Genomic DNA, 25,175 nt, shown 5'->3' on the forward strand with positions numbered 1-25,175 from the left:
CCCTGCTGTTTTTGTTTGAATGGTTCAACCTGCTGACTGAATCCTCATTTTGCAGTTTTAAAGTGCAGCCCCAACACTGACTGAAGGCTTTCTGGACAAAAAAAAGTGTGTATGATAGAAATTGTGTGTGTCATGTTCTTCCATTATGAGCCTCTGGTTCCCTCTAATGACTGAAGCTAGATAATACAAGTTATGTCAAAAAAGGTTTAGAGATGCCTCATATTTCGTACCACTTTATTTTAGAAGCTCTGTTTCAGAATTTCAGTGATTTTTTTTGTAAATCTACAAGCAGCATTTGACATTTTCAAGTGTTTAAAAAATTAAACCCACTGACATTACAAACTCTTTAAATTATACAATTAAAACAATTAAGACTTGGTGACAGAAATAAGTTGAATGATGACAATTTGCGCCATGGAACTACATAAAATATTGAAAAATCTGGACGATATAATAAAACAAATAATATTGTATGTTCACTCAAAGTGGGACACCGACATAATGAGTTACAGTGGACCTGATGCTCTAACACTTGACAGACATACTGTGATTGGCTGTGTCCGATGCCTCTTGCATCTCTCATCTATAGGCAATATGGCAGGTGTTTGTGTAAATGACCCATAGAAACTGAATGAGCCCCATTGAAATCCCATTCAATGTCTATGAACTGGCCACTGTCACTGGTGTTATTAGTCTGGCTCTTTCAGTTGGGGCTGTTATCTTTCCTGAGGTCAATGTCCAGTTTGTGAATGTCTGCCTGTCATGCTGTTTTGTTTCCCTGCAGCTGGTCGGATCAAGGGTTCTGGTCATTCCGGTCACACTTTAACATGACCTTTACCCCCTGGCCCTGGCGTGTTGTCTCAAAGGCCTGGACTGCCTGCTCCAGAGGGAAACGATGGGTCACGAGGGGCTTCACGTTCACTTTGCCTGACGCCAACATGGCTATGGCCATTGGCCAGCTGCAACACAGAGAGGCAAGCATTTCAGTGACGGCTCCTGTCTCTCTCATAGCTAAGCTGGCACTTACTCAAAGAGAGCTTATGCTGAAGACAGAGATAACGACAAACATGAAGGAAGATGGCATCCTTCAAACCTGGCAACATGGATGTTTACTCACGTATTGCAATAGCGGAACACCCCTCTGATGTCCACCTCTCTAACGGCAGCATTGAGCAGAGGAACAGTGGCCATCTCAGAGCCTAGACCAACCAGCACAACCACACCTCCAGGACGTGTCGCCTGATACGGAATGACAAATAAATCACTTTGTTAATTAAAATGAATGAGCTTGACAGAAAGGCAGCTGTAATGCAAATTTCAACAGCTTCGACTGTAGGCATTCACACACATAGATGGCAGTTTGGATGCTGCTCTCCACTCCGGTGCATTCAATAGTTATGTGAGGCTGAGCTCCCAGCATGCCCTCCACATTCTTGGCCAGGTCCTGGGGTCCGTTGCCTCTCTTCACTAACAGCGGGAAGTCAGCACCCAAGTCCTTCGCCATCGCCAAGCGCTCTGGGAACAGATCTGCAGACAGCAATGGCGGTTTATAACAGTACAAAGAAAAAGACTGCAAAAAATAAGCTATCCAAATCAGTTTATCATGCTGATGGTCATTTCAAAGGTTTATCAGTGATACATCTTACCAGTAATGACCACCTTTGAGGCTCCCATTGCCTTGGCAACAAGCAGACACACCAACCCAATAGGTCCTGTGGCAAGAGAGGAAATAACTTGCTAAACTTGGTGCTAAGATTGTGCAAGACATATCCAACCACCTACAACCCCGGAAAGCAAGCTAATTATGTGCATGCATGATTATGAAGACATTTAATTTTGAGCTTGGGGATATACTTTGCAGTAATGAAAGTTTAAAGTTCAGACAAGGCAGGGAGTGTCACTGACATGGAGATCTGCATAATCAACACTGGTCCTATACTATATAACTTTTCACTTATTTAGGTTCAACTATTGCACCAGGCATTGCTTCAGTAACATGTGTTAATTGTTCATAAGCTTGTTTTCATTGGCACAGAGAACATGTTAAATATTAAGTCTGTTAAAAAGTGTCTTTAGGTTCATTGCTTTTCCTCACTACAGTTTTGCTGAGTTAGTATGATTCTCAGTTTTGCGACCAAGCCTACTGCGCCCTGATTGAGATTCCCCACTTGCATGGGCATGTCACAGAAATGCAATCATCCTTATTGCATTCATTGGCTTCATGCCCTGAAATGTGCTTTTCGAAAGGTTTATTTGAAAGGCTGCAGTTGAGTACATTACTGTGTGGCATTGTTCAGTGACAGCGCTGCATAAGAACAAGAAGAGCGGCTTATTACCTGCACCACAGATGAGCATAGTGCTGCCAAGGGCCACGCCGGCCCTGCGACAGGCATGGATCCCCACTGACAGAGGTTCGATTAGAGCACCCTCCTCAAATGTCACATTCTCCGGCAACCTGGACAGTGGAGAAACCATACGAGGAGAGAGAGAGAAGAGGGTGCATGGGAAGGAAAGCAGGAGAGGGCTCGTCAGTTGTTATGTAACCTCCTGTGAACAACGACAGAGTCAGGTTATGTTGAAATGAGAGCAACAGTTATGCACTTGTAGCAGAAGTTGGCGCTGTGCTTGTAGTATCTGCACAGGTTTCCATCATCAGGGGGCGTGGCGCAGAAGAAGATGGTGGGCGACAAGTTGTAGCGTCCCGATTTGAAGAACTCGTCCATCTCACGGGGCACGCCTGGCTCAACGGCAACTCTGTCACCTGGAAAATGCAACGACAAGTTTACAGCACTGAACAAATTCATGCAGTCACCTTCTCAGTACTATACAACATGAAAACCCAACCTCCCCTTTGGGATCAATAAAGTATTACTGATTCTGGACTGATTTTTCATATCAAAATAATGTGTGAGATACTCAAAATTATGCGCTTGGTATACCAGCGGGTTGAATACTTCCATCCAAATCCAATGCTCATTGCCTCACAGCATACATTCAAACATTACTGTGTACTACACATCACGGTAGGTATGCTTCAAAAAGAATGATGGGAAAAAGTAATTACACATATTTACATAATAATTGTGGTTATTGGAAACATGGCTTGAGGGTTTGCCAGATTCCCTTGAACAGAGGATTGTGTGGAGCTGCAGACAGTGAGAGACACACCCTTGGGTTCCTAACTCTTACCGACTTTGAGATGCTCCACTGCGGATCCAACCTTCACCACGCGTCCGGACGCCTCGTGTCCCAGCACCATGGGTTTGGTGACCACATAGTCCCCGATGCGGCCGTGCTGCCAGTAGTGCACGTCCGACCCACAGATCCCCACGGAGTGCATCTGCAGCAGAACCTCTTTTTGCAAAGCACGACATGGACACAGTGAGCATGGTGCAGGACATTAAGAAAACACTGCAAGACTTTTTCCTGCACTAATTGAACCACTGATTGCCTCATACCGTTTGGTCCTGGTTCCGGGACGGGCCGCTGCTCCTGTGAGAATGAGGCAGTGCAAAAACGCAAAGGTGTCAGTGAAGCAACACGTGCAACTGCAACTAAATGCAATAGGAAATCGTGTGGTAGGATCCCATACCAGCCTGAGGTCCCCTTGAGAGTGCAAGACCGCCGACAGATTATCCGTCTCCATGCTGCGTGCAGGACAGTGCCGCTGGTCCAGAAGCCGAATGTGGGACAGGGGCTCAACTCTGAAGTTCTTGTTGTCTGTTTTGTATCAGTCTTCCGTGTGTGTGTCAGCGGGAAAGGCTCAAAGTGCACCTTCCTATACTGATAGTGTGGGCAGGTGCCACAACAAAGACTGTGATTGGTTCAACACACGCCCAGGCATAGCCCATTGCAGAAGGGGTGGCGCTTGATGTGAAATAAATAAACACATGAATAAAAATAACTCACAAACAGATTAGTCACCCCGGGTTCAATTCCTTTACTGATTACCACACGTCTACGGTAACATCGAGTTAACATTTAGTGTTGTTCATGTGTCTGGGTGCACTAGAAACCGCGATGCCGTCTGAATAGGAACCCTTTAAAGCCTCGGCCACTGGGTCACATGTGCCCTGTGCTTGGCCAATTGAAAACAGACGCTACCTATACCGGAAGTGTGTCTTGAAACCAACACTAAATCAGTGTCTACTAGAAATAGTCGATAAAATAAAGATGTATGATGAATTGAAAAACGACATAGAGTGTGTTAGTAAGGTGCTGGGCCACCACGAGGAGGTGGGTGGGTCTCTGTAACTCCACTGGAGGATGGTGTTGATGCAGAGTGCTGTCTAACACGTCGCTCCCATTTCTACAGCCTGTGGTCGGTGTTTAGTTGGCCCACAACAAATGATTCACTTCATTTTCATCCTCATCCAGTGAGCCCTCCTGCCCTGCGGAGGGGGGCGTTGTCACCCTGGGACAGACCACTCCCATCAGGACAGAAATAAGATGAAGGCGATCACTCAGAGTAACTTTGTACTGGTTTGCGGTGAGTCTGGAAAGTGCCTCCCACAGTATAACAGAGCCAGTGGACACCATCGCTGTAGGGGTCCAGCATTCAGGCCTGTGGTGCCTTCTTGGGGGAATATGGTGAAGGACGACTCATCTGACCAGATCACTTTTTCCCACATTTCTATAGACATCCTGATATTGTGCTGCAGCCCCTTTTGTTGAATCTCAATTCACATCCTCTAACTTGATTGGCTGTATGTACATATCCTCTTCTGTGACTGGCATAGGTTTACATGCTGGGACAATGGCTTTTACCTAACCAGTGTACTAAATGGAAATGGTGTGTGTCCCTGGTATTATGTACATATAGTATACTTTTCATTTGGTAGCTTCATAGCAAAGTAACCTAAATGTCAGCATCTTTGTGTTGGTTAATAGTGGACATTTTGAGTACTCGTTATGAATGTGCCTTTCATTACTTGAACAATTTGAACGGAGCAGATCATAAACAAACTCACAGAATACATTCAGCAGCTGGGACATCAGCCGGTCCAATAAAAAACTTGGACGGGAAAATTATACTCCTAAAACGTAATGCTGAGAATGATGAAATTTGGCTGGGGACTTCTTTTTTTGCCCTGAGTGAAACTACTTCACACTTAGTGAACTAATGGGTGACTGTAAAAAATAAACTGTTCTTCATGTAACTGTGAACAAAGGAGTCCTTTGTTTTGAGAGCCGCTTTCACAGCAGGACGATTTTTCAGGAACTAGTTGCTACACAGTGGGTGGATAATTATTTAGGAGAATTAAGCATATACTGTAGTTATGTAAAGCCCAAATGTAATGATAATCTCTCACTCCTTTGTTTAGATTCTCTATCTGGAACAGCTTGAGGAATTTATTCCTGATGCAAACAGACTTTTCTTTCAAGTGCTACTGGTTCACAATCCTCTCTTGTCAACAGAAAGCGAGCACCCGGAGGCCATGAGGAGTCTGGCTGCAGATGTGAGGAGCTGCATCATGTCGTGTGATCTTCCTGCTCACATCAGGGAACCTCAGAAAGCTGCGGGGTCTGAGCAATAACAGAATCGGCTTGCTGGGAAGTTAGAGAGGCTCAACTTTTCAGGCATGAACTGAAAAATCTTCCATATCAAATTGATAACCTGAGCTTTTATGTATTTATGAACTTGGACAAAAAAACAATTTTAAGCAATATCACTGTTGGGCCAGTGGATACCCATTCATGAAATATCCACATCCCAATCAAAAGTAATTACTGATACAATACAGAAAACAAATGATACCAGTACACATTATTATTTTTTTTTTTATTAATGACTACATCTACACTGCTAATGGAAAACATAAACATCATTTGCCAATACAGTTATCTTCAGCTTGCAACTATAAATAGCTGTTATTTGTTCTTCTCAAATGTGTGTTTTTGACTTCGTAAATGTCATTATCTGTGCAGGCCAACACTCACTCTGTAGCATCGGGCCTTACACACACAGCATCTGAAACACCCAGGATAGAAATCTCCAAGGTCTCCTGAATATTTCTGCAGGTTATCCATGCTGACATACCCTACAGTGAGCAAGTCAACAAGAGCAAAAGCATTAAACATTCACACAGCAGAGCCTTATCCCAGCCGCTACTTATCATCGCCTGGCTTGAATGGGCCAAGATGGAGCAAATCCTTTACCTGTAAGCATGTTGTTGGCGGGATAATCCTCTGCTTCGAAAGACAGAATGGCTTCATTCTGTGATGCCTCTGAGTCAGATTCTTCAGTGCTGTTGAGAAAATATTTATTTAAATACTGTGTTTTTTTTTTTGTTTTTTTTCATGGTCACTGCTTAAAAAACTGATTGTGTAAAACATACTCGCTGCTGCTCATTTCATCATCCGTCTCTGAACCGAAACTCCTACATGAGCTCTGTAACAACAGAAACCATATATTTCATTACAAGAGATGTTCTGCCTTTGTCTAAACTGGCACTACCAAAGACAGATTATATTGTACCTGTACCTTAGGCACCTACCTGTGTTGTTGACTGATCATCTTCTGGCTCCCAAATGAACCTCCCAACCACATCTCTCACCTCTAAAATGACAAGATAATCACAAGTGCATGATGTGTTTTATAATTCACAGAACCTGCTGATTTTGTTATCAGCACAAAATCACTGTGACAAATCAGTTAAAAAAAAGACAAAATAATTCCTCACCGTCCTGTACACGGGCTGGAGGCAGCACGTAGTGGCCAATACTCACAGACTTCACACTCTGGCGCTTCTCACAAGCAGACAGAAACAAGCTGTGAAACACTGTCACCTGGTTCCAAAGGTAATCTCTGCTCTCAAATATCCTGAAATACAGAGGTGAGATTACGGCTTCAAAGGGTTCACAGAGCAGGGACTAAAAAATATAATTTACCTTGTGGTGACAAGGAGGATCAACGTGCTCACCTCACAGTATCAGGGCAGGCAGCATTATCACTGAAAAGGTACTCTGCTTTTCTCCAGCTGGCAATGGCGCCACCTTCAGTCACTGTGAGGAAATACAAGACAGTTCCTACCCAGCCAAGCTCAAGCTACTCAAAGTAAACAAAGTGTAGGTGTGCAAGTGTCAGAGTTAACCTAACTACACTACTCACAAAACGTTAGGGATATTTGGCTTTTGTGTGAAATTTATGGAAAATGTAAAAAGTTCACGCTACAGTGATATTATATCATGAAAGTAGGGCATTTAAGTAGAAGCATACACTGGCGATTTCCTCATCTCAGACAATTTCTTGAAACAAAAGCCAACAACAGTGGTGGATATACCACAACAAAAAATGTCAGTGTCTCAATTACTTGTCATGTGCCCTTGAGCATCAATTACAGCTTGACAACAACGTCTCATGCTGTTCACAAGTCGACTTATTGTCTGCTGAGGCATGGCATCCCACTCTTCTTGAAGGGCGGCCCTCAGGACATTGAGGTTCAGGGGTACAGAGTTACGAGCCTCTACACGGCGACTCAGCTGATCCCATAGGTTTTCTATGGGATTCAGGTCTGAGAAAGTGCAGGCCACTCCATCTGAGGTACCCCAGTCTCCAGCAGCCATTCCCTAATGATACGACCTCGATGAGCTGGAGCATCAAACACCTGATGTGAATTTTGCCGTTAAACTCCTTGTTAGAGAACAGCAACTTGTGCAAAAAGTACTGAAACATTGAACAGTTGGACATGTGCATTCAAAAGTTTACAGAAGGTCACATTAAGTTCACCTGTAAAGGTTATAATGCATTTTAGGTTCATCCTGAAATTTCACCCGAAAGCCGAATATCCCTAACTTTTTGTGAGTAGTGTGTGTTTGCTGCTAGTCAGGTGTTGTAACTTTAAGGTACTGCGCATGCGCAAATCAGCAGTTAACACCAGCCTAAATTACCTAATCACAATTTCCTGCCAATTGAGTATAAATGGTATTATTTCATAGCTTATCAGATTTTGCTGCCTTCCTCCTCAAAAGTCGATGAATTTACGCTACAATAGGGATTTGTGAAAGGGTAAGTTTGCACAAATCCACATAATACAAGATTTGTTGCATTATCAAATTGCTTTTGTAAAAGAGAAAACCGCACATAACGGGGACTATTTGTAAGCACCGCTGTAACACCGTAAATAAATCTCAACTTTGTGATTATTTAGTGTTAGCAGCTGTCACCGTAAGTTTACTTTCAACCAGTCCTTTGACAGGGGTACTAGCTAGCTAACTTAACGAAGACGGCTAACATTAACTAGCTGCTAAAGCCACAGAAGTTAGATGGAGACTGAAACTCCATTCAGCCTCTGTGGATTTGATTTATTTTACAGAAACCTAAATTACCAACCTTAATCTGAGATTACTTACTCCAAAAGTTGCGGCGGGCCTGTGTGACACTGTCTGAAAACCACGCAGTCCTGTTATGAAACATGGTGTGTGTTGAGGGAAACTGTCTAAATTTGAAGAATATGTGCTTTGAATCGCTGCTACCTCTAAGCACCTTATTTCATTTGGCGCTGCAATACTCCTGCTGCCTTCAGGTACCGTCAGGAATATGGAGACCGACCGTGGTGACTTTACGCCATCTGTTGGATGTGTTAAAAACATAAAATAATTGCTCAAGCATACACACCAAGTGTCAACGGAAATTAAACAGCATACTGAATTTTAGTTGTGAATTTTTTTTTTTTCATGTGCATCTGCCACTGCAGTCAAATAACGTACAAACTGCAGGGTGGACTTGATTATTTCTGCATGAATGGTTGCATGAGCAGGAAGTGAATTTTAGATTTTTTTTTTTGTTAGAGATTCATCTGGACATAGTTTAGCAGCTTTTGCCCAGATATAGTTATTGTCCCTCTCTTTCTATTCAGTCTGGTTTCATTTTACAGTCTTAAAGATGGCAGATCTGGTTTATTTACAAAATGTTCACTCTAGAAAAATAAATGCAATTTTTGCCAACATGGTGATTGGTGTACTTCAGTGGAATAACAAGAAGAGGCCCACTGGCAGCAAAGAGCACAGTATGTGCACTACTATCATAGACAGAGCTTGCTGAATGGCCTGGTTGTCCACACAAGCTACCTCATTACAGAGGCATGTTGCATGACACGCTGTTCTCTCAAAGGAAACAGAGTGCATGTTTTATTGCTTGCACAAAGAGAGGGCTTGAGATCCCCTTTGAGATCTTCCAAAGCCCTCAGAGCCTTCCTTACTTTATGTTTGATCATGAGGCGAGCTGTCATTTTTACATCTTTAACAATGTTAACTGACAGAGAAAACAGTTCACTTGTGGCCACAGCACACACACATCGTTTCTGTAAAGATGTCAGTCTTTTCAGAAATGAAAGGACTACTGACAGTTATGGGTGTTTGTTTCTGAACAGTTGCCTGTGTTTCATTCTTGTTTCTTCTCAGATCAACAAAATTTTCATGCAGCTATGAAACCTCCGTGACAAGTCTAATGGCTCTCAACACCAAAAACCTCCTCTTTCCTCCTGTCTCTCCCTCCTTTTATTATATGACAGTTTATTGATGCTGAAAAGGAAATTGTGTTTTTGTTTGTCCTTCTCTTAAAGGAAGTTGCAGCACAGAGTTGGCTACAGAACAGCACCACAGGAGCTGGCACTGAGATCCAGTTTTCTTGCTGAAGGATGACTTCGCAGGGTGTTTGCTGGCAATTGGGCTTGAACCTCGGCTTTCTACTAGAAGATGATCTCAGGAAGGCGCTGTGTGAAATACAAGGTAACACCTATACTTCCATCATTATCTTGTTAGTCTGGTATCCCATGGACTTGACTCAGTGAAGGAGGTGTAGGAACTGGTCCTGGTCTACAGGGATGTTAGGAAAAAAATGACGTGGTTAGATGAGTCACCATATTCTGGTCAAGTGGGTGAGTGCATGTGTGGCATCCACCAAGAGGACACTACAGTCCTGAATGCTGGACCCTTTCAGTGAGGGGGTCTGCTGGCTCTGTTATAATATAATACATATAGATACTTTATTGTCATTGTCATGAAACAACGAAAAACAGTTTAGAAGCTCCCTTTGGCAGGAAACAATAAAAGACATTCAGATAAAATAAATAAAAGACATGATAAAACAACATAAAACACAAATAAGAAGAGGAGATCAGTAAAGTGCAAATTTGACAATCCCCTTTCCAAAAAAAAGAAGAAAAGAAAAAGAAAAATTGTTGTTACCTCAGATGACTAAAATTCTTCACCACACCAAATATTAGGCATAGACCTCTTAATTGGCATAGACCTCCTATTTGAATAAATAAAGAAACCCTCCACTGCAGGATTTACACACTGTCATCACATATCTATGCTGCGGTCAAGGAGGAAACTCCGTCATATCACCATGCAGTTGATAAGAAAAGAAGCCGACCCTCCTGAACTTATCACATGTAAGGGACAGTCCCTGAACCTCAATTACAGTACTTGCAGTACCACCTTTGGCCAGCAGATGGTAATATTACTCAAGACATTATGCAGTTGAAAATGGTGGTCCATTTAGTGTCTTTCCTAACAGCTGAATCAAACAGTCTCTCTTGAAAAAATCTAACACTGATCAGAACGTCAAGACTTTTTCTGTGAGACTCAGTGCAGCTGATGCAGAATCACTGAAACACAGAGAGTCTGTTTCTGTCTTCTGTAACAGCAGTAGCCTTTAGAAGGAAAAGCTGCACCATCCCCCGTATTGAGCTGCTGCCTGATTGATTAGGCCTTGATGTGCAGCAGCCAGTCGATGGAAGGTCATTAGGGGTTAAAGGTTACATTAGCATATTATAAATATTTTACATTCAATAAACAGATGGTTGTGGAAGGTCAGCTGATTCCCATAGATGAAAAACTCCAAATAAATATTTTATTTTTCAGCTGATGTTTCCATTGTCAAATCTCATGAGCTGTGTACAGGCTTCTGAATATTTAAACACAGTGGACAGCAGTGTCAGGCAGCGTGTGTAAGTCATTGCCTATGTGCTATATCCTGTGACTACCTAGGGAAGGTTGCCTGCAGGTCAGATACTCATACACACATATACATGTACACACACACACACACACACACACACACACACACACATAGAGAGAGAGAAAATTGGTTCCCATTTATTAATCACAGTAATGTCATGTAACCTTGTGTTTTATAGGGGCGGGAGCCTATTAAGGAAGATATTGCTGTGCAACAGTGGCCACCGTGCCATGCAACTGATGGATTATAATTGTTTGAACTCTAGAAGCAGGCAAGCCTTTCATATCACTTAAGGTTGTGGAACAGCCCAAACTAGTGGTTCAGCAAGCCACTGAGCAAGCCTACGGTGTGCTGTGTGTTCATGTGTAGCAGCTCAGCCCCTCACATGTACTCTTTGATGTTGTGATGCGGCTGTACGTTCGAAAACAGAGGCTCCAGGTAAACTGTTGTATGTTTGCTGGTTTGCTTTTTTTTTTTAATTATCATGGTTTGTGTGGATACTGATACTGGTGAGTTCCCCCACACAGTGACTGGTTTGGTTCATTTCAATGGCTGCTCTATTGCCATGACAATAGTGTGGCTCTGCAGTGTTTGTTGCCCAACCCCCAACATGCTCTTTTCAGAACAGAGCGCTGGAATGGTCTGGTTGGCAGCTAATACATTTAAATATAACATGAGGAGAGGAGCAAGGACCAAAATTAAATTTCAGACTGCCGCTTCTTGACCTCACTACTTAACTGCACCTTGGACATTATAAGTAATAATAACATGATAAAAATCACAATTATTGGTGTCTCCCATATTTTTCTCTCTCAGTAACTGGAAGGCACTGTGTAGATCAGTGTCATATTGTAATATTTCTTAAATTTGGATTTTATATGGAAATGATTTTTTTTTTAAATTTATGGCTTTGCTCATGATTTATAATCAGAATAATAACATGTATTTCTGTAAGGGGTAAATGGGTATTCTACATTTGTAATATTTGTAAATATAGACAACATTTTGATAATGACTAAATTTATGTTTTCACATTTTAAAAGGCCTGGTCCTCTCTTAAACTCTGGCCCATTTTGTGTTTGTGTATAGGTCTTGTAATTCCCAGGACCATTTCTGCTGATCTCAAATTGTATAAAGAAAAAAAAATTATATAGGATCAAGTCTCACTCTCTGGATTGTCTGTAGTTGTTTTGTGTAGTTGGTAACACTGGTGATTTTCTCCAGGCTGTGCAGGTAAATGGTCTGTTGTGGCAGGGTTGGCTGCCCCCACCCATCCATCTCCATTTCTCCTCTTGTTTTGTTCCACTGTGTTAGCGAGTATTGAATTTTCATTGCCCTCATGTTGTTCTTGTTGATGATGTGTGTGTTAATGTGATGTCTGTGTAACATGACATGAAAATAATCAATCTAAAAAATATAAATCTGACATTGTTTTAGTGTCAAGATCAAATGAGACTATTGATTTAGCGCCAGGCCTTGGATTTGGCTCGGGTCTTGATCCAGAAACTGTTCTGGCCTGGTTCACGTTTGTCCTGGACTCACCGGGTCTTCATTACACCACTGCTGCGACTGTGATTCTGTTAGGATGAGATGCTGACAGGATGGAAGTGAACTAAAGCTCTCTTAATTGGATGGTTTTCGTTAAGCGTTTGGCTACATCCGCAGGAGAATTCAAGCGGTTAAACTGATTCGTTGGTGTAGTCTTTAATGGAACGGATTCACCGAAAAAGATAGATAATGAGCACCATAATGAAAAGTCAAGGAGAAACAATGGCAGACAGCATGATCCTTCCTGATGTCCCAGCTGTGTAGGGACCGGAGATTAATGAATCTGGTGTTTGTGTGTGTGTGTGTGTGTGTGTGTGTGTGTGTGTGTGTGTGTGTTTGGATTAAGGTACATATTATAATGTCCAAGCTTCTAGACAAGCATGTTTGTTTTCATGAGCTCCTGTTGAGTGTGAGTGTTATACATATTACCTGCTATAAAACATCAGCAGACAGCAGGGAAATCAGTGTGCAAGATAAATATCAGTATGTTGGAACAGTTAACCTGGATGCAATTATACTATTTGCTACTATATGAAGAGTTAGATTATGTAGATTTGAATTGCAGCTAACCCAACCCGTGTGTCACCTTTACTTGCATTCAGTACATTTAGTTCCTCAGACATAAGTGAACAGGCCATGACAGAGGATAGCCAAGTGTATTTCCGGTTAGGAATTAAAAATCACTCCCCTCTCTCTGTCGCTCTCTTTCTCTTTCTCTCTCTCTCTCTGAAATCTATCAAGTCTCTTTCTCCCCAGCTGAACCAACAACATCAAAGGAGTGTGCTTCAATTCACAGGTGTTGAAGCATTAAGGCCACCGCAGGATGGGGTTTTATTCTCAGCCACATCTTTGATCCAGCGTTGCTTTCACTCACTTGTGTCAGTAACCCGTGCCATGGATTGGCAGCCTAGCACTGTCCTCCAAGCCCCAGAAGTGGAATATGTGGTTTTTCACTTCACTGAAAATATCTTCATGTGTGCTCACTACAGATGAACTGGCTGTAAATACAAAGAGTTGGTTAATTGCTGAATATAAAACAATCAGGACAGCAGTTGCACAAACCAGAAGAGAGCCACTCTGCTTTTTTCTGTTTTGAAGCAGTGTCTATTGTCTTACATCTGTACCATTTGTCTGTGTCTCATTATGATACATAATTTAAATTATTTGCTACGAGGGACCTCAGTGTTTCACTGCTATTAGTGGCCGTGTCCTGGCAGTGTCCTTTTAGTTCATTCCAGTTGCTAGGGCAGGGCTTAAGTTGATTTGAATTTACACAACCAAATTGGTCTGCCATGTTACTAATGTTGCTTTTTGCCCTACTTATATTATGTTTGGACAGAAAGTAAGATGTAGGAAGGCAGCTGCCCCATGGTGTTAGGTACAGAGAGCCATTGCAAGCTGTGCATTCTCCCTCTATGGGAGCTGGAGAGAAAGGGTACAGAGGAGTGAATGGGCTGCTGTTTTAACTTTTAAAATCTCCGTGTTTAAAATGACACAATGACCCCCTGCGTGTATAATCCAGTAGTCTTAGGAAATACCATATTAACCTCCTTGACCTTGTTCGCTTTATCTCAGACCTATTATGAGAAATTGGACATTTTACTATGAGTCGCCTAAAATAGAGTTCTTTGGGTATTTTTGCTGAAATTGTACTGCTGAACTCTGGACTCTATGGTAGCACACTTTTTTTAACAATGCTGCAGAGAGGGTACAGTTGTCAGTTTTGTTTTGTTTTGTTTTTTCAAGCCAGTTTCTTCCTTTGTATGGTAGAAACAGACCTTTTTTCACAGCAGACATTTTGACGTTCCATAGGAAGCGTAAACACAGTGACGTTAACTGGAAGCCTGTTGGTGGTTAGGGTTAGGGTTGGTGTTCCTACTGTTTGTGCCAACAGGAAGTCAACTGTAACGTTGTTAGAGTGTTTGAGCTAGTACACACTAACACCAGAATGAAAAAGAGCCAGAGTTAATGTTAATTAGTTCATTAATGAAAAAGGTCCATTAGAGACAAGAGAGTGACTCCAGGAGCATGGATCAAAGCCAGGCCATATGTGACGCAGGTATTTCATTATGGCATACAGTTAATAGGTTTCACATGTCATCCCAGGTCTGAATCAGACCTTGATCAAACTCAACACCAGCAGTCACAGAAACATGAAATCTGAAGAATAAAACAATTTTCTCACTCTGTCAGTGCACTGGAAATGCATGTGAGGGGTAGAGGGGTTATCAATAAATGTTCAATAATAAATCTTCAGTACCCCCACATATTGCAAAATGTTTTTTTTGCAATGTAAAATGTCGGGAAATTGCAGTCACTGGGCCAAACGTTCAGTGTCACTGGGCCAACATTTGTCAAATTTCTGTTGGGCAGGATGGCCTAAATTACTCCTGGTTGGTAATCCATGGATGAAAGCTCCTGTTCCTAATTATCAATTTAAAACTGGGTTGAGCTAATTTGGAGTATTATTTTTCACACCTGAAGATAACAAGTGAGAGAAGAAACGTTTCTGTTTTTTTTTTTTCTCTCTTTCTGCTCTGAATGCCTTGGTTTTGACTAGTGTTGGCTTTTGAACGCAGATGCAAAAACTTATATTTTCAGATTGAAGATAGCTGATAGCCTCTGTGTGAATTTGATATCTTTAAATCTGACCTTTTTAAATTTTTTATTTTTAATTTCTTATCACAAATAAATCTTAAACACAGTTTGTTTATCTGTGCATGCTGGAGGAGCCTCTGAGACAGCATTCAGGCCATCACATGTCAGAGATAGGTGACACTAACTGACAGGTACCATCTGACAAAGGTGAATATCAGCCTGATCTATTGGCAAACCATTGTATGTATCTTACGCTGTCCTCAGAAACCAAACTAAATCCCATAAAATGAAATCCCAAATCAAATCAGATGTGAAAATCATGCCAAACAGTAGAATAAAACAGCACTGTATACACAGCTTTGCATCACAGTGAATTAGAAGCAGAGGAGACAAGGAAACATCTCGGGTGGCTCTGCTGGTGCTGGCTGTAGGCTACGTGTTGACCTTTAACCCTGGCTGGGTCAACAGGGTGTGTTGGTGTGCCGAGGAGGGACAGGAGGGTACATTGCTCCCCAGACCGTTAAGACGCCATGTAGGGAACAGCTGAGCAGTGTCTGACAGTGGGGTCAGAGGAAACACACAGGCTCTACAGGCTTACCTTGAGGGAAACAGGCTGACTCTAAGGACAGGACCAGGAGGACACAGGCATGTAGACTCATACATGTGTCACATTCATCGTTCAAGCACAAACGTGCACCTGCATTCATGCGTTTATACATACACAGGGCCAGGCAGAGGTTTTGGGCAACAAAAAGGCCAAAAGAAGTACTTAAAGACAAGGCACTGCGGAGAAGTAGAAACTTTGTCAACAGAGTTAAAGTTTTGACTAATTTCAGCCAAATGTGTGTCCCACAAAGGACTGTCATGCTGATATACCAGACCATGTGTGAATGTTATTTGCCCTTGGTTAATTGGCTGCACAGTGACTCATCTCTTTGAGTGGGAAGATGGCATCACTAAGGAACAGCCACTTCCTGGGGTGAATGCCCTGCTGAGCACCAGCCATTTAGATTAACGGCCTGACTTTTCAGTTTCCCTCTCTCTTTCTCTCCGTTATCTTTCTGTTCACATTTGCCACCTCAGTTTATTTAATGGAATAAAATTGATGTTAATTTTCATCCTGTTTTTCAAATGTTTTCTTTCTCCTCAAGGGCACAGCTGAGGGCTGTGATCATCTACGACCTTTACCATTCAAATCCTCAGAACTGGTTGTTTTGAATTTTACTTTACCCTTTAAGTGCAATTGCAGCTGTGTTACAGTGTGAGCAAGAGACCAGACACCATTATCTATGACTAACAGCCTTTTAAAGGAAAGTGTTTGGAAAGTGCTCTTCTTACATTAACTTATGCTACACACAAAATGACTGAAACACAGTGTCAGCTTTCCATTTATCATGGAGTGATGTAAACAGAAGACGTGGATGAGGAACTTTTAGAATATTATTGGATGTCTGGCTTCTCTCTCACTTTCCTGTGATGCTGCGTTCCTGAGGCCTGTTTCTCTGTGTTTTCCCAGTACAGGATGCCCCTGTCTAAACACAGGACACATATATGTAAAACACACACTCACACACACAGTGTCGCAATTTGTGCTTTGGCATTGGCTCTCAAATTTATACTACGTCTCTGTTTTCTGTATCTTGCTGTCATAGCAAGAGCAAACAAACTGAATTGATCACTTAGACTTAGACTTTAGTTGTTCAAGCCGTTTGTGTTTGCCCCTCTGGAAAGCGGGGGCCTGTACATGATCGTGCCAGTTGGTCGCATCTCCAAATCTATTTGGTGATTCGCCATGAAATTTTGGTGATAACGTTCATGTTGGCTGTTGGATGTGACCTGATGACCTTCCCTCTTGTGCCACCAGCAAGCCCAATGGGGCATCTACGTTTGAAGTAACATTCTTGTTTTAAATTTAACATTTCATTATAAGTAAGGAATAATTCACAACATGGTGGTCTTCTCTTGCAAAATAATGATTGAAAAGGTGAAGAGCCACGTTTCCTCTGTGGAGGTCATTATTTTTCATCCTGCTTCTAATGTGGCTTGTAGAGCTGCCTCCATACAAAGTATAGTAGAGAAATTATAATAAAACATTTTTTCGAGGATGGTTGGTGCCATCCTGTTAATGCTCGAGATTGTTCAAGATTGCCAAAGCAGGCAGCTAGCTCGGAGAGGTACTCACCTGCTGCTGTCGCCTGGTGGGAAGAAACTATTTTGCTCCACTGTTCCCTGTCTGTACTGTTTGGAGCCCAGCCATTTAGTTAATAGAGGTTAGCAGTCGTAACACTTGTTGTTGTCAGTCAGATACTGAACTGCATTCTTTCTGTGTATGTAGCTAGCTTTGCTGACTTACAGAATAAACAACCAGCTTGACAGTGGTTGTTTATTCTGTAAGGACGGACTGTGGTATGCTTTAATTGATCGATCAGAATCAAGTATTCAACATAGCCATGTAATAACATCCATGTGCACACTGGAGTGCTTTTGAAAAAAGGCCGAAAGTATCATCATCTCATCAGGGTGTACCTGTCCTAGTTGGTTCTGCCAATAAAGTAAATTTAAAACAGAGCCGTTACACTATAAACCAGATTAATCAACCACTGACTAGTTGCAATTTCAGATACACACAGATGGAGATAGATTGGCTGACCAGTTTAGTTTGGTTTGACTCGCAAAACTATCTAGCCAAGCTCCAATCAAGGCGTTATTGGAACCCACAAAACATGCAGACCAATCAGCTTCCTTTGAAGAAATACAGGTGTAGTTTAGGTGATGATGACAGCAAGAAGCTACAGCTACACTGACTTGGAAAACAGACACAAATATCAGCATAGATTTTCCTTACAAAAACAGGAATTCTGTATGAACATGCTAACAAGGTAGTAATATGCTCACTGATGTGCTTGCTCACTTTCACCGTTACATTTATTGCTCACCTTCAGTGGTCTTATACCAAGCCATATGGTTTGTCTGTCTGATTGGACAAGTAAGCTAATGATAGACAGACAATTGATCCAGTTTAACAGTTTAAACCCAACAAATAAAGTCAGAGTACAGCTGTGCCAGGCTGAGATTAGTTAGCACTACACTGAAAAATATCATTGTACAACCTGAGTTAAATATGCAGTGCTAGCAGTGTTACAAATTTACTGTCACATCAACATATTTCCATCATCCCATGCAATTTTTCTTTCAAGTTTCACCCGGAACACGTCAGTAAATAATATATTTGAGTTTGCCATTGCCTGGTCAGTCAGTGACATTTTCATTCTTCTAGATATAAGATGCTTCCCTATCTTTGTAGTTCACCACCATGGAGCATCATTGTGCAGAGAGTTACACATTTCAGGTTTAATAGTGTGAATTGTGTTTAAAAATGTCCACAATTTCAATTTTCTAAAAGTAAACTTCAGTCTTTATATAAGGTTACATAGTTTTTTCTTGCTTGCTGAAGCCAAATGGGGAAAGGTCGCGGCTTATTGCTATTGTGGCAAATTCTAAACTGTTAAGACTAAACTGCCAGTTTGCGTTATGGTTGCAGCTCTCCCCCAAGAGGTAAGAAGATGAGGGGACAGGCTGACTGGAGTTTTGCACAGAGAAGCTCCACTTGGCCAAAGTGTTCCTGACTGTTGCTGTGTGTTGTGTGTGCGTCCGTAGGGCAAGAGCATGCAACGTGAGTCAGACCACTGTCAAAAACCCTGACAGAAATGGCTCACAGATTTACCTAGGGTCATTTATGATTGCATGAGCATTCTGTCACTCAAAAACTTCAACTTTCTGCTAATGACCTTGATGGTGACAAAGAAGCTGGTACCCTCCAGTAAGGTCCTGGTGTCCTCAGCTCCTTGTCCCGCTGTCATGACTCCACTGGGGAGAAGCTGGCCTGTATATGAAAGCCAGGTTTTAGCATCCTTGGCTTCTAAATGGAAAAACAGGAATATAAACCACTAAAGATTACGGGACAGCACTCCTTTGTGTCTTTTTATTGGCCAAACACTCCTTCCCTCTTAATGAGAAATGGTTTCTATTTTGTTTTTAATAGGATGTTTTAAGTCATTTCAATTGTGTTGATGTCACTTGGGGCTTTTATTGCCAATGATTACATTCTTTAATTATAATTGTTGCGGCAAAAAAATAATCATAAAGGAGTGCTGTCCTGTAAAATTTAATAGTTCATAAATTGAGGGATTCAGCACCCAGTCGCAACAGTAAACTGAGTAGAGTGTGTTGTTTCTGTGGTTACAATAGGAATATGGACAGACATGCAGACCTGCACTGATTTTGTCATTGAATACTCTGTGTTTTTCATCTGACTCATTAAGGTCTATAGGAATATAAGGTCTGAATGTGACTTGTGTTTATATAACAAGCCTGTGGGTGCTCTGGTGGCTCATTTGGCTGTAGCATTTTGCATGTCATGTATGTCTCTGCCAGTCTTTCCTGTCTCTTTGTACTCTGATCAGCAAATAAATGGAAAAAAGCCAAAAAAAAAAAAAGATGTTGCAACTTGGACGCAGCAGTAATGAGGTTGATGGTAATACATTTATTTCCTCTGACAAGCAGACTCGGTGTGTTTTCAAATTATTTGCCAACATGTACTAACCAACCAGGCATATTATTTGAGTGTGGAGCAAGTATCACTGGTGGAATATGTCACCGAAATCCTCCATGCTTGATAGGCATGTTTCATTTTCCTGAAAGGAAGCTCTCGCTGAGTTAGACCAGTGCTTCGCTCTGTGCTTTCACACGTGCTCTCACTCTTCTGTTAGCTCATCAATGCTCCCTTCACCTTTTAGATTTCAACTAACAGATGAAAGCATACAAATCAGACTGTGTGATGGTGGCAGTGCCTGACAGTAATATGCTTTTCCACACACCTATCACGAATGATGCTGTTGCTTAACACACAAGTAATGTGGTTAAGCTATCTAATAGGCTTAGTTCTGTGTGGAGGTAAATGGATTGGTGTGAGAGATTCAGAGAGCCCAGAAAGCTGTTCCATTGCAGCACAAGAGCATAGAGTATGTGTGTTGTGGTAGACCAGGGGAAACAGCTGCTCAGACGCCTCAGGGCACCTCAGGCAAAGAGCCAACGTGAGCCGAGGAGGCCGCTACCTGCTGAGCCACTTCAGCACCAGGGACAGCTCCCCAGGTTTACGCCAGGTGAGGTGGGTGAAGGGAGTTAAAAAGGATGAAGAGCTGGAACCCCGCCCAGGCTGAATTAAAGGCAGTGTCCTCAATCTAGTCCAGCTGCAGATTAGTTGCTGCACGGGAGATTTCAAGTTAGTCATACAGTGCGCATAATTAAATAATTGTATGTAAATGTAGTAACATGCAACAATTTTAAAGGAATACTCCAACATTTTGGGCAAAATGCCCCTTTTCCGACTTACCCAGACTGAGACAAGATGTTCGATACCATTTTCACCTCTGTCAAATATCATGTGTATTTGAAATATACACATGATATTTAAATGAGAGTCGTTTCAGGAGAAGTTAGATGGTAGAGCTGCAACCGCTGAACACATTTATCCTATCCTATTTTTTTTTTTTTTTAATTCCAAGACATGTATTTCAAGGCCAACAACTCCCATAGACTTCAAGTGTTTATGCTAAGCTGACACAGCAGTGTTACATCTTTTTCATATTTGACACAGAGGACAGTTTTGCACCCAAGCTTTTATCAATAAGTAGCCTGGTTGTACTCGCCTGTTAATCACCATGCGTCATGGGATTGCACCCAGAACAAATAAAAAATTTACTGAGATTTACTCAGTAACTCAGTTTACTGAGATTTACTCAGTGACTCTAAGATTTACTGAACAACATTCTGAGTTTGATGATGCTAAGATAAAAAAAAAAAAAAAAAAAAATGTTGCTCAACCAAATAAACCTCATGATTTTTTTAATGACAGAGGAAGTAATTTGCCAGCCCACATTCATTTCAGGTGTTGTGTTCTGCCTGTGTGTCCAGAGCTGATGATGGAGGTAGTTAACACGTTGCTTAGTCTTGCTTCCTTCCTGTCTGCGGAGGTGCTATCCGGTCCAAGTGCTGCAGCCAGTTGGCACCTGGACCTGGACATACCTGAGGCTATAATCAACTAATCAGTGCAGAATTAAATCACCCAGCTTGATGACAGAATGATGGGTCTTGGGGGAGAGAGAGAGAGAGAGCCAAGCTGATAAACAACCAACACTTTCCAAAAGACTTGAAAGGGATTGCTGGTCAAATGACACTTCCTGTGCACGTCCTGTGGAAACTCAAGGGTTTTTTTGTGTCCTTGGAATGTCACAGGACTTTCTCTCTCTCTCTCGCTCTCTGTTTCCCCTATAAATTATCTGCGTTATTCATTGTTTTATTGTGAACCTTACCTCCAAATTCACCGAGGTGCCTCAGTGTATGTAAATGTTCTTGGAAATTAGCTTTTTCTGTTGTTTTTGTTTTGTCTTTCACAGTTTTTGCTCATTTCAGTCACACCCAATATACATTTGTCTGTACAAAAATACATACAAATGTAAAACAGTTGCATTGAAAGCAAAATGATGGGGCAAAAGTTGAGAGCTCAGCTGCCTCATTTTTACTGCTGCTCTATTTTTCCTCATTTAATGATGTTTGTAGAAGATTTGCATCCATTGGCACACTGATTATAGTTTGTCTTTAAAGTCATCATCTCTCAATCTTGGGGATTGGCTGTCATTCTCTTTAATTTTTGTTGTATAATTTGGTGTCAATAAGGGTTGCTTCAGTTAAGCCACATCTCATCTTTTTGTTTTGCTCACTTATTCCATCAATTATAATATTAAATGTTGAATGTTCGTTGACAGTGAAGCAAAACTCATGTGAGACTGACGTGGACGATGAAGACGCGGGCGCCTGAGCAGCAGGTGGGATTAGAGTCTTTATATAAAGGTAAAAATACCTGTTTGTTGATAATATTAAATGGTTTATTAAATTTGGAGTTGCACATTTTTCCTAATTTGGCTAGTAAATACCTTCAGTCTGGATCAGTCATTCACGTTAAGACTGAAGCATCACTGCAGGCTGCTAGAGGGCTCCATCTTTACAGGATATTACAACATTGTTTGTTTTTGTGTATGTGCTGAAACTGTAGATAAAGTACAATACTACCCAGTCACATTTCTTATATGAACAAGGTAATTTCAAAGACTATTAGCCTGCAGCATGGTCAACCCAGACTTTGATAGTGACATCCTCAGCATGGTATGTGTATAAATTCAGAATATTTATTGAAATAACAAGGTTTTCGGTGCCTCACATAATATAATATAGGCCCACAATACTTCATTATGAACGTGTTTAAGTCCAATCTTCTCTCATGGAACTGACGGTATTATGGTAAAGTCTGTCTTTGTTATGGGTTGATTCTGAAAAAACTCAGTGTAACTATGAATATTAGCATTATATCTTGCAGTCATAAATCCATGATTTATTTTCCTTCAGGTGTAGTGCAACACTTGTGGCCGATGGGCACATTAGAAATGTGTGAATATTGTCCCTGGAAATAACAGTGATTATATTTGCATGAAGAGTGAAAATTAAAAACAGAAGAATAGAATGAAACACAGAATAAAACTCTTTGTGGTTAAAGTTGTGTTGGGCCAGAAACACATAATGGATCAAAGATATTTGTGCTAGTGATGTCCTGCCCGCTAGAATGAGCTACCTTACTGCTAGCCACATTTATAGGAGGTAGTCTATTCTGATACATGCTGAGCTACTACACTATGATCTTTGTTTGGGTAGCTTGATTGGTGTGAGAAGCTCAGATCATCAGACTAATCTGATTGGATGAGCTACGGGTAGCTCATCCTGAGCTGGCAGCACAAAACAATCGATGGTTGCTCGGCCAGTGGAGAGTTAAGCAGCTAATCCAGCCATGAGGCGTTCATCCATGGACTTTAATAACTTCTGCATGTCTTATAGTGTTATTGATATGTCGCCTCTGCAGGGTAGCCATCTTGATTAGCGTGTGTTTCATTGTCTGGTTTGTTAGGACTCCCTGGAAAGAAGAGATCTTGTATTTCCTGGCTAAATAAAGGATCAACAGATAAATAAAAATATGCTCCTCTGGAGTGTCTTTGTTTTTTGGTAAACTTGGCCATCGTTGTTAATTTCACACAAGTTTATCCATGCACATGATTAGTAATGAATCAAATAGCTAAATATGAATTGATTTCCACAGAACTCTCCCAGTTTGTGACTTACTCAGCCATTAGACAAATCGGAAGTTGGAAAATAGGTTTTGAGCTGGAAATTGTGCAGTTTTGTAATAAAGAAGGATCTTTGATCCTTTCTGCAGCCTGTAAAAGGATGTGCATCACACTGGGCTATATTTTGAGTATTGTACCTGTGAGTCAGTCAACATAGCAAGTAAATACAAGGGGAATAAGGTACTGCATGGCACCATGAAAAAAATGAAGGCAGTCTAATCATGTCAAACACAAACTTAATTTCACATCCTTACTACAGTAAAATGTAATGCGTGGGCATTATGCATACAAAAAAAATTCTTGGGTGTTTGCATATTCAGGTGTCCACATGCAAACATCTCAGTGCAGAGATTTCATTCTGTTTCACAAACAGGCTGGAGGTTGCGAGCGCTCTCTTCCGTTGCAGTTGTTGGTTCAGGTTACCGCTGCCACTGGCGGGAAGTAAGCCTGCTGTGACCTTGACCTTGGCCCTGCAGATCTGCTCAGTGCAGCAGAATCCCACTCCTCGCTGCATCTCTCTCTCTCTCTCTTCCCCTCTCTCTCTCTGAAATAGGCAGACACTCATATAAAATCAAACCACCACATCACTTCCAACACTCCATCACTCAATATGGTTGTCAATATTTTAGCATATAACAGTTTTTAGTGTCACCCAAGCAATGAGGAAGAAGTGGGCAAGAACTCATTCTGTTTAATAAACTGTATGCTGTTGATGCTGGGACGGACCCTGGATTGGCACATAGTTGAAACAGAGGCCAAAAAATAAAAAAATTAAACTGCCAGCATCCCCTCAGTCTAACTGTCGGCTGTCATTGATGTAAAGCTTTTTTAACCTATTGGGGAAAAAAAAACACAAGAATTGTAATCCAATTGTAAATAACTGCAAAAATATATTTTGTTGTTCTAAATACAAAAGGGACACTAAAGTTTGTGGCACATTCAATGGTGAAAATATATATTTTGACAAAATACAATCATTAAGACACAAATTATAACCAATATAATTAACTATTAACTAATATAATTAATATAAATAAAGATGGAGAAATAAAAAGTTTCAACATGTACCATCCTCCACAAGATTTTTCCCCCATAAAAACTGACTTCCAGTGTATCGTAATCTAACATAGCCCAAAGTCATGTATTAGTCAGACTATTTACATCTGTCTGTCTGCCAAATATGATAACTCAGCTGACATCTAACAGAGATTTGGAGGAAATTTGGAGGAATGATGGATCTTCTCACTGGTTTACAGCATTACATTGACTGGCCACAAATTAAAGCTTAAAAGTCAATATGTAAAACTTTTATCAGTCCCGACTTCTGACACTTTTAAGTCTTTTAAGTTGATGTGAATTTTTTCTACACACATCAAGCTCTTCTCACAAACATTTAACACCAGACTGTATGAATTTACAAAAAGCAAATTGATTAAATATTGCAAAATGTATTAGTTAATTAAAAAAAAAAAAAAGTTTGCAGTGATGCAAGGTTTTAGTTTTGTATAGCTGAGCTGAGCCGTGCAAAAACACCGATTTGATTTGGTTGCCAAAACCGCACATCCTCCTTTATCCATCTACTGTACATGTAGTAAGACATCTGACATCCCAGTGTCAGGTTACTGATATAATAGGTACCTTGTGTGCATGTTTGCTCCCTTGTTGCATGTCATGGCCCGAGAAGCCTCTTGCTAGAGGTGTACAGTATGTTGCACTCTAATGCACACCAGGACGTGCAGACAGCTGTGTGCATGGGGGGAGTAAAGGTTTAAACACAGTTGCTGAGGTGTATGTGTAGTTATATAAGAATTGCTCCACACAGTTCAGCGATG

The 25,175-nt window shown here is 41.3% G+C and overlaps 2 protein-coding genes and 2 long non-coding RNA genes across 4 annotated transcripts; 2 read left to right on the plus strand and 2 right to left on the minus strand.

The window, feature by feature from the left end:
* Positions 1-217: 217 nt before the first annotated feature.
* On the minus strand, positions 218-3,799 carry sord (sorbitol dehydrogenase). Its single transcript, XM_030045339.1, has 9 exons — positions 3,593-3,799; positions 3,459-3,492; positions 3,190-3,354; positions 2,602-2,761; positions 2,337-2,455; positions 1,647-1,712; positions 1,349-1,527; positions 1,118-1,239; positions 218-959 (listed from the first exon to the last, which is right to left on the minus strand). Exons 1-9 carry the CDS (start codon positions 3,644-3,646, stop codon positions 794-796), a joined length of 1,065 nt encoding a protein of 354 aa, XP_029901199.1. The 5' UTR covers positions 3,647-3,799; the 3' UTR covers positions 218-793.
* A 297-nt stretch (positions 3,800-4,096) lies between these two features.
* On the plus strand, positions 4,097-5,808 carry LOC115354887 (uncharacterized). The gene is made up of 3 exons (XR_003927818.1): positions 4,097-4,236; positions 4,378-4,489; positions 5,419-5,808. It is a non-coding gene; the product is annotated as an uncharacterized LOC115354887 (long non-coding RNA).
* A 77-nt stretch (positions 5,809-5,885) lies between these two features.
* Positions 5,886-8,539, minus strand: terb2 (telomere repeat binding bouquet formation protein 2). The gene is made up of 7 exons (XM_030045353.1): positions 8,353-8,539; positions 6,924-7,005; positions 6,684-6,823; positions 6,498-6,559; positions 6,339-6,391; positions 6,160-6,248; positions 5,886-6,041 (listed from the first exon to the last, which is right to left on the minus strand). The coding sequence occupies exons 1-7, from the start codon at positions 8,414-8,416 to the stop codon at positions 5,917-5,919; spliced, it is 615 nt and encodes a 204-aa protein (XP_029901213.1). The 5' UTR covers positions 8,417-8,539; the 3' UTR covers positions 5,886-5,916.
* LOC115354893 (uncharacterized) lies at positions 7,890-23,226 on the plus strand. The gene is made up of 4 exons (XR_003927819.1): positions 7,890-8,008; positions 9,564-9,729; positions 21,937-22,021; positions 23,127-23,226. It is a non-coding gene; the product is annotated as an uncharacterized LOC115354893 (long non-coding RNA).
* Positions 23,227-25,175: the final 1,949 nt, after the last annotated feature.

This window comes from Myripristis murdjan, chromosome 3 (genome assembly GCF_902150065.1).
Source record: "Myripristis murdjan chromosome 3, fMyrMur1.1, whole genome shotgun sequence".
In the NCBI taxonomy this organism is placed as follows: domain Eukaryota; kingdom Metazoa; phylum Chordata; class Actinopteri; order Holocentriformes; family Holocentridae; genus Myripristis; species Myripristis murdjan.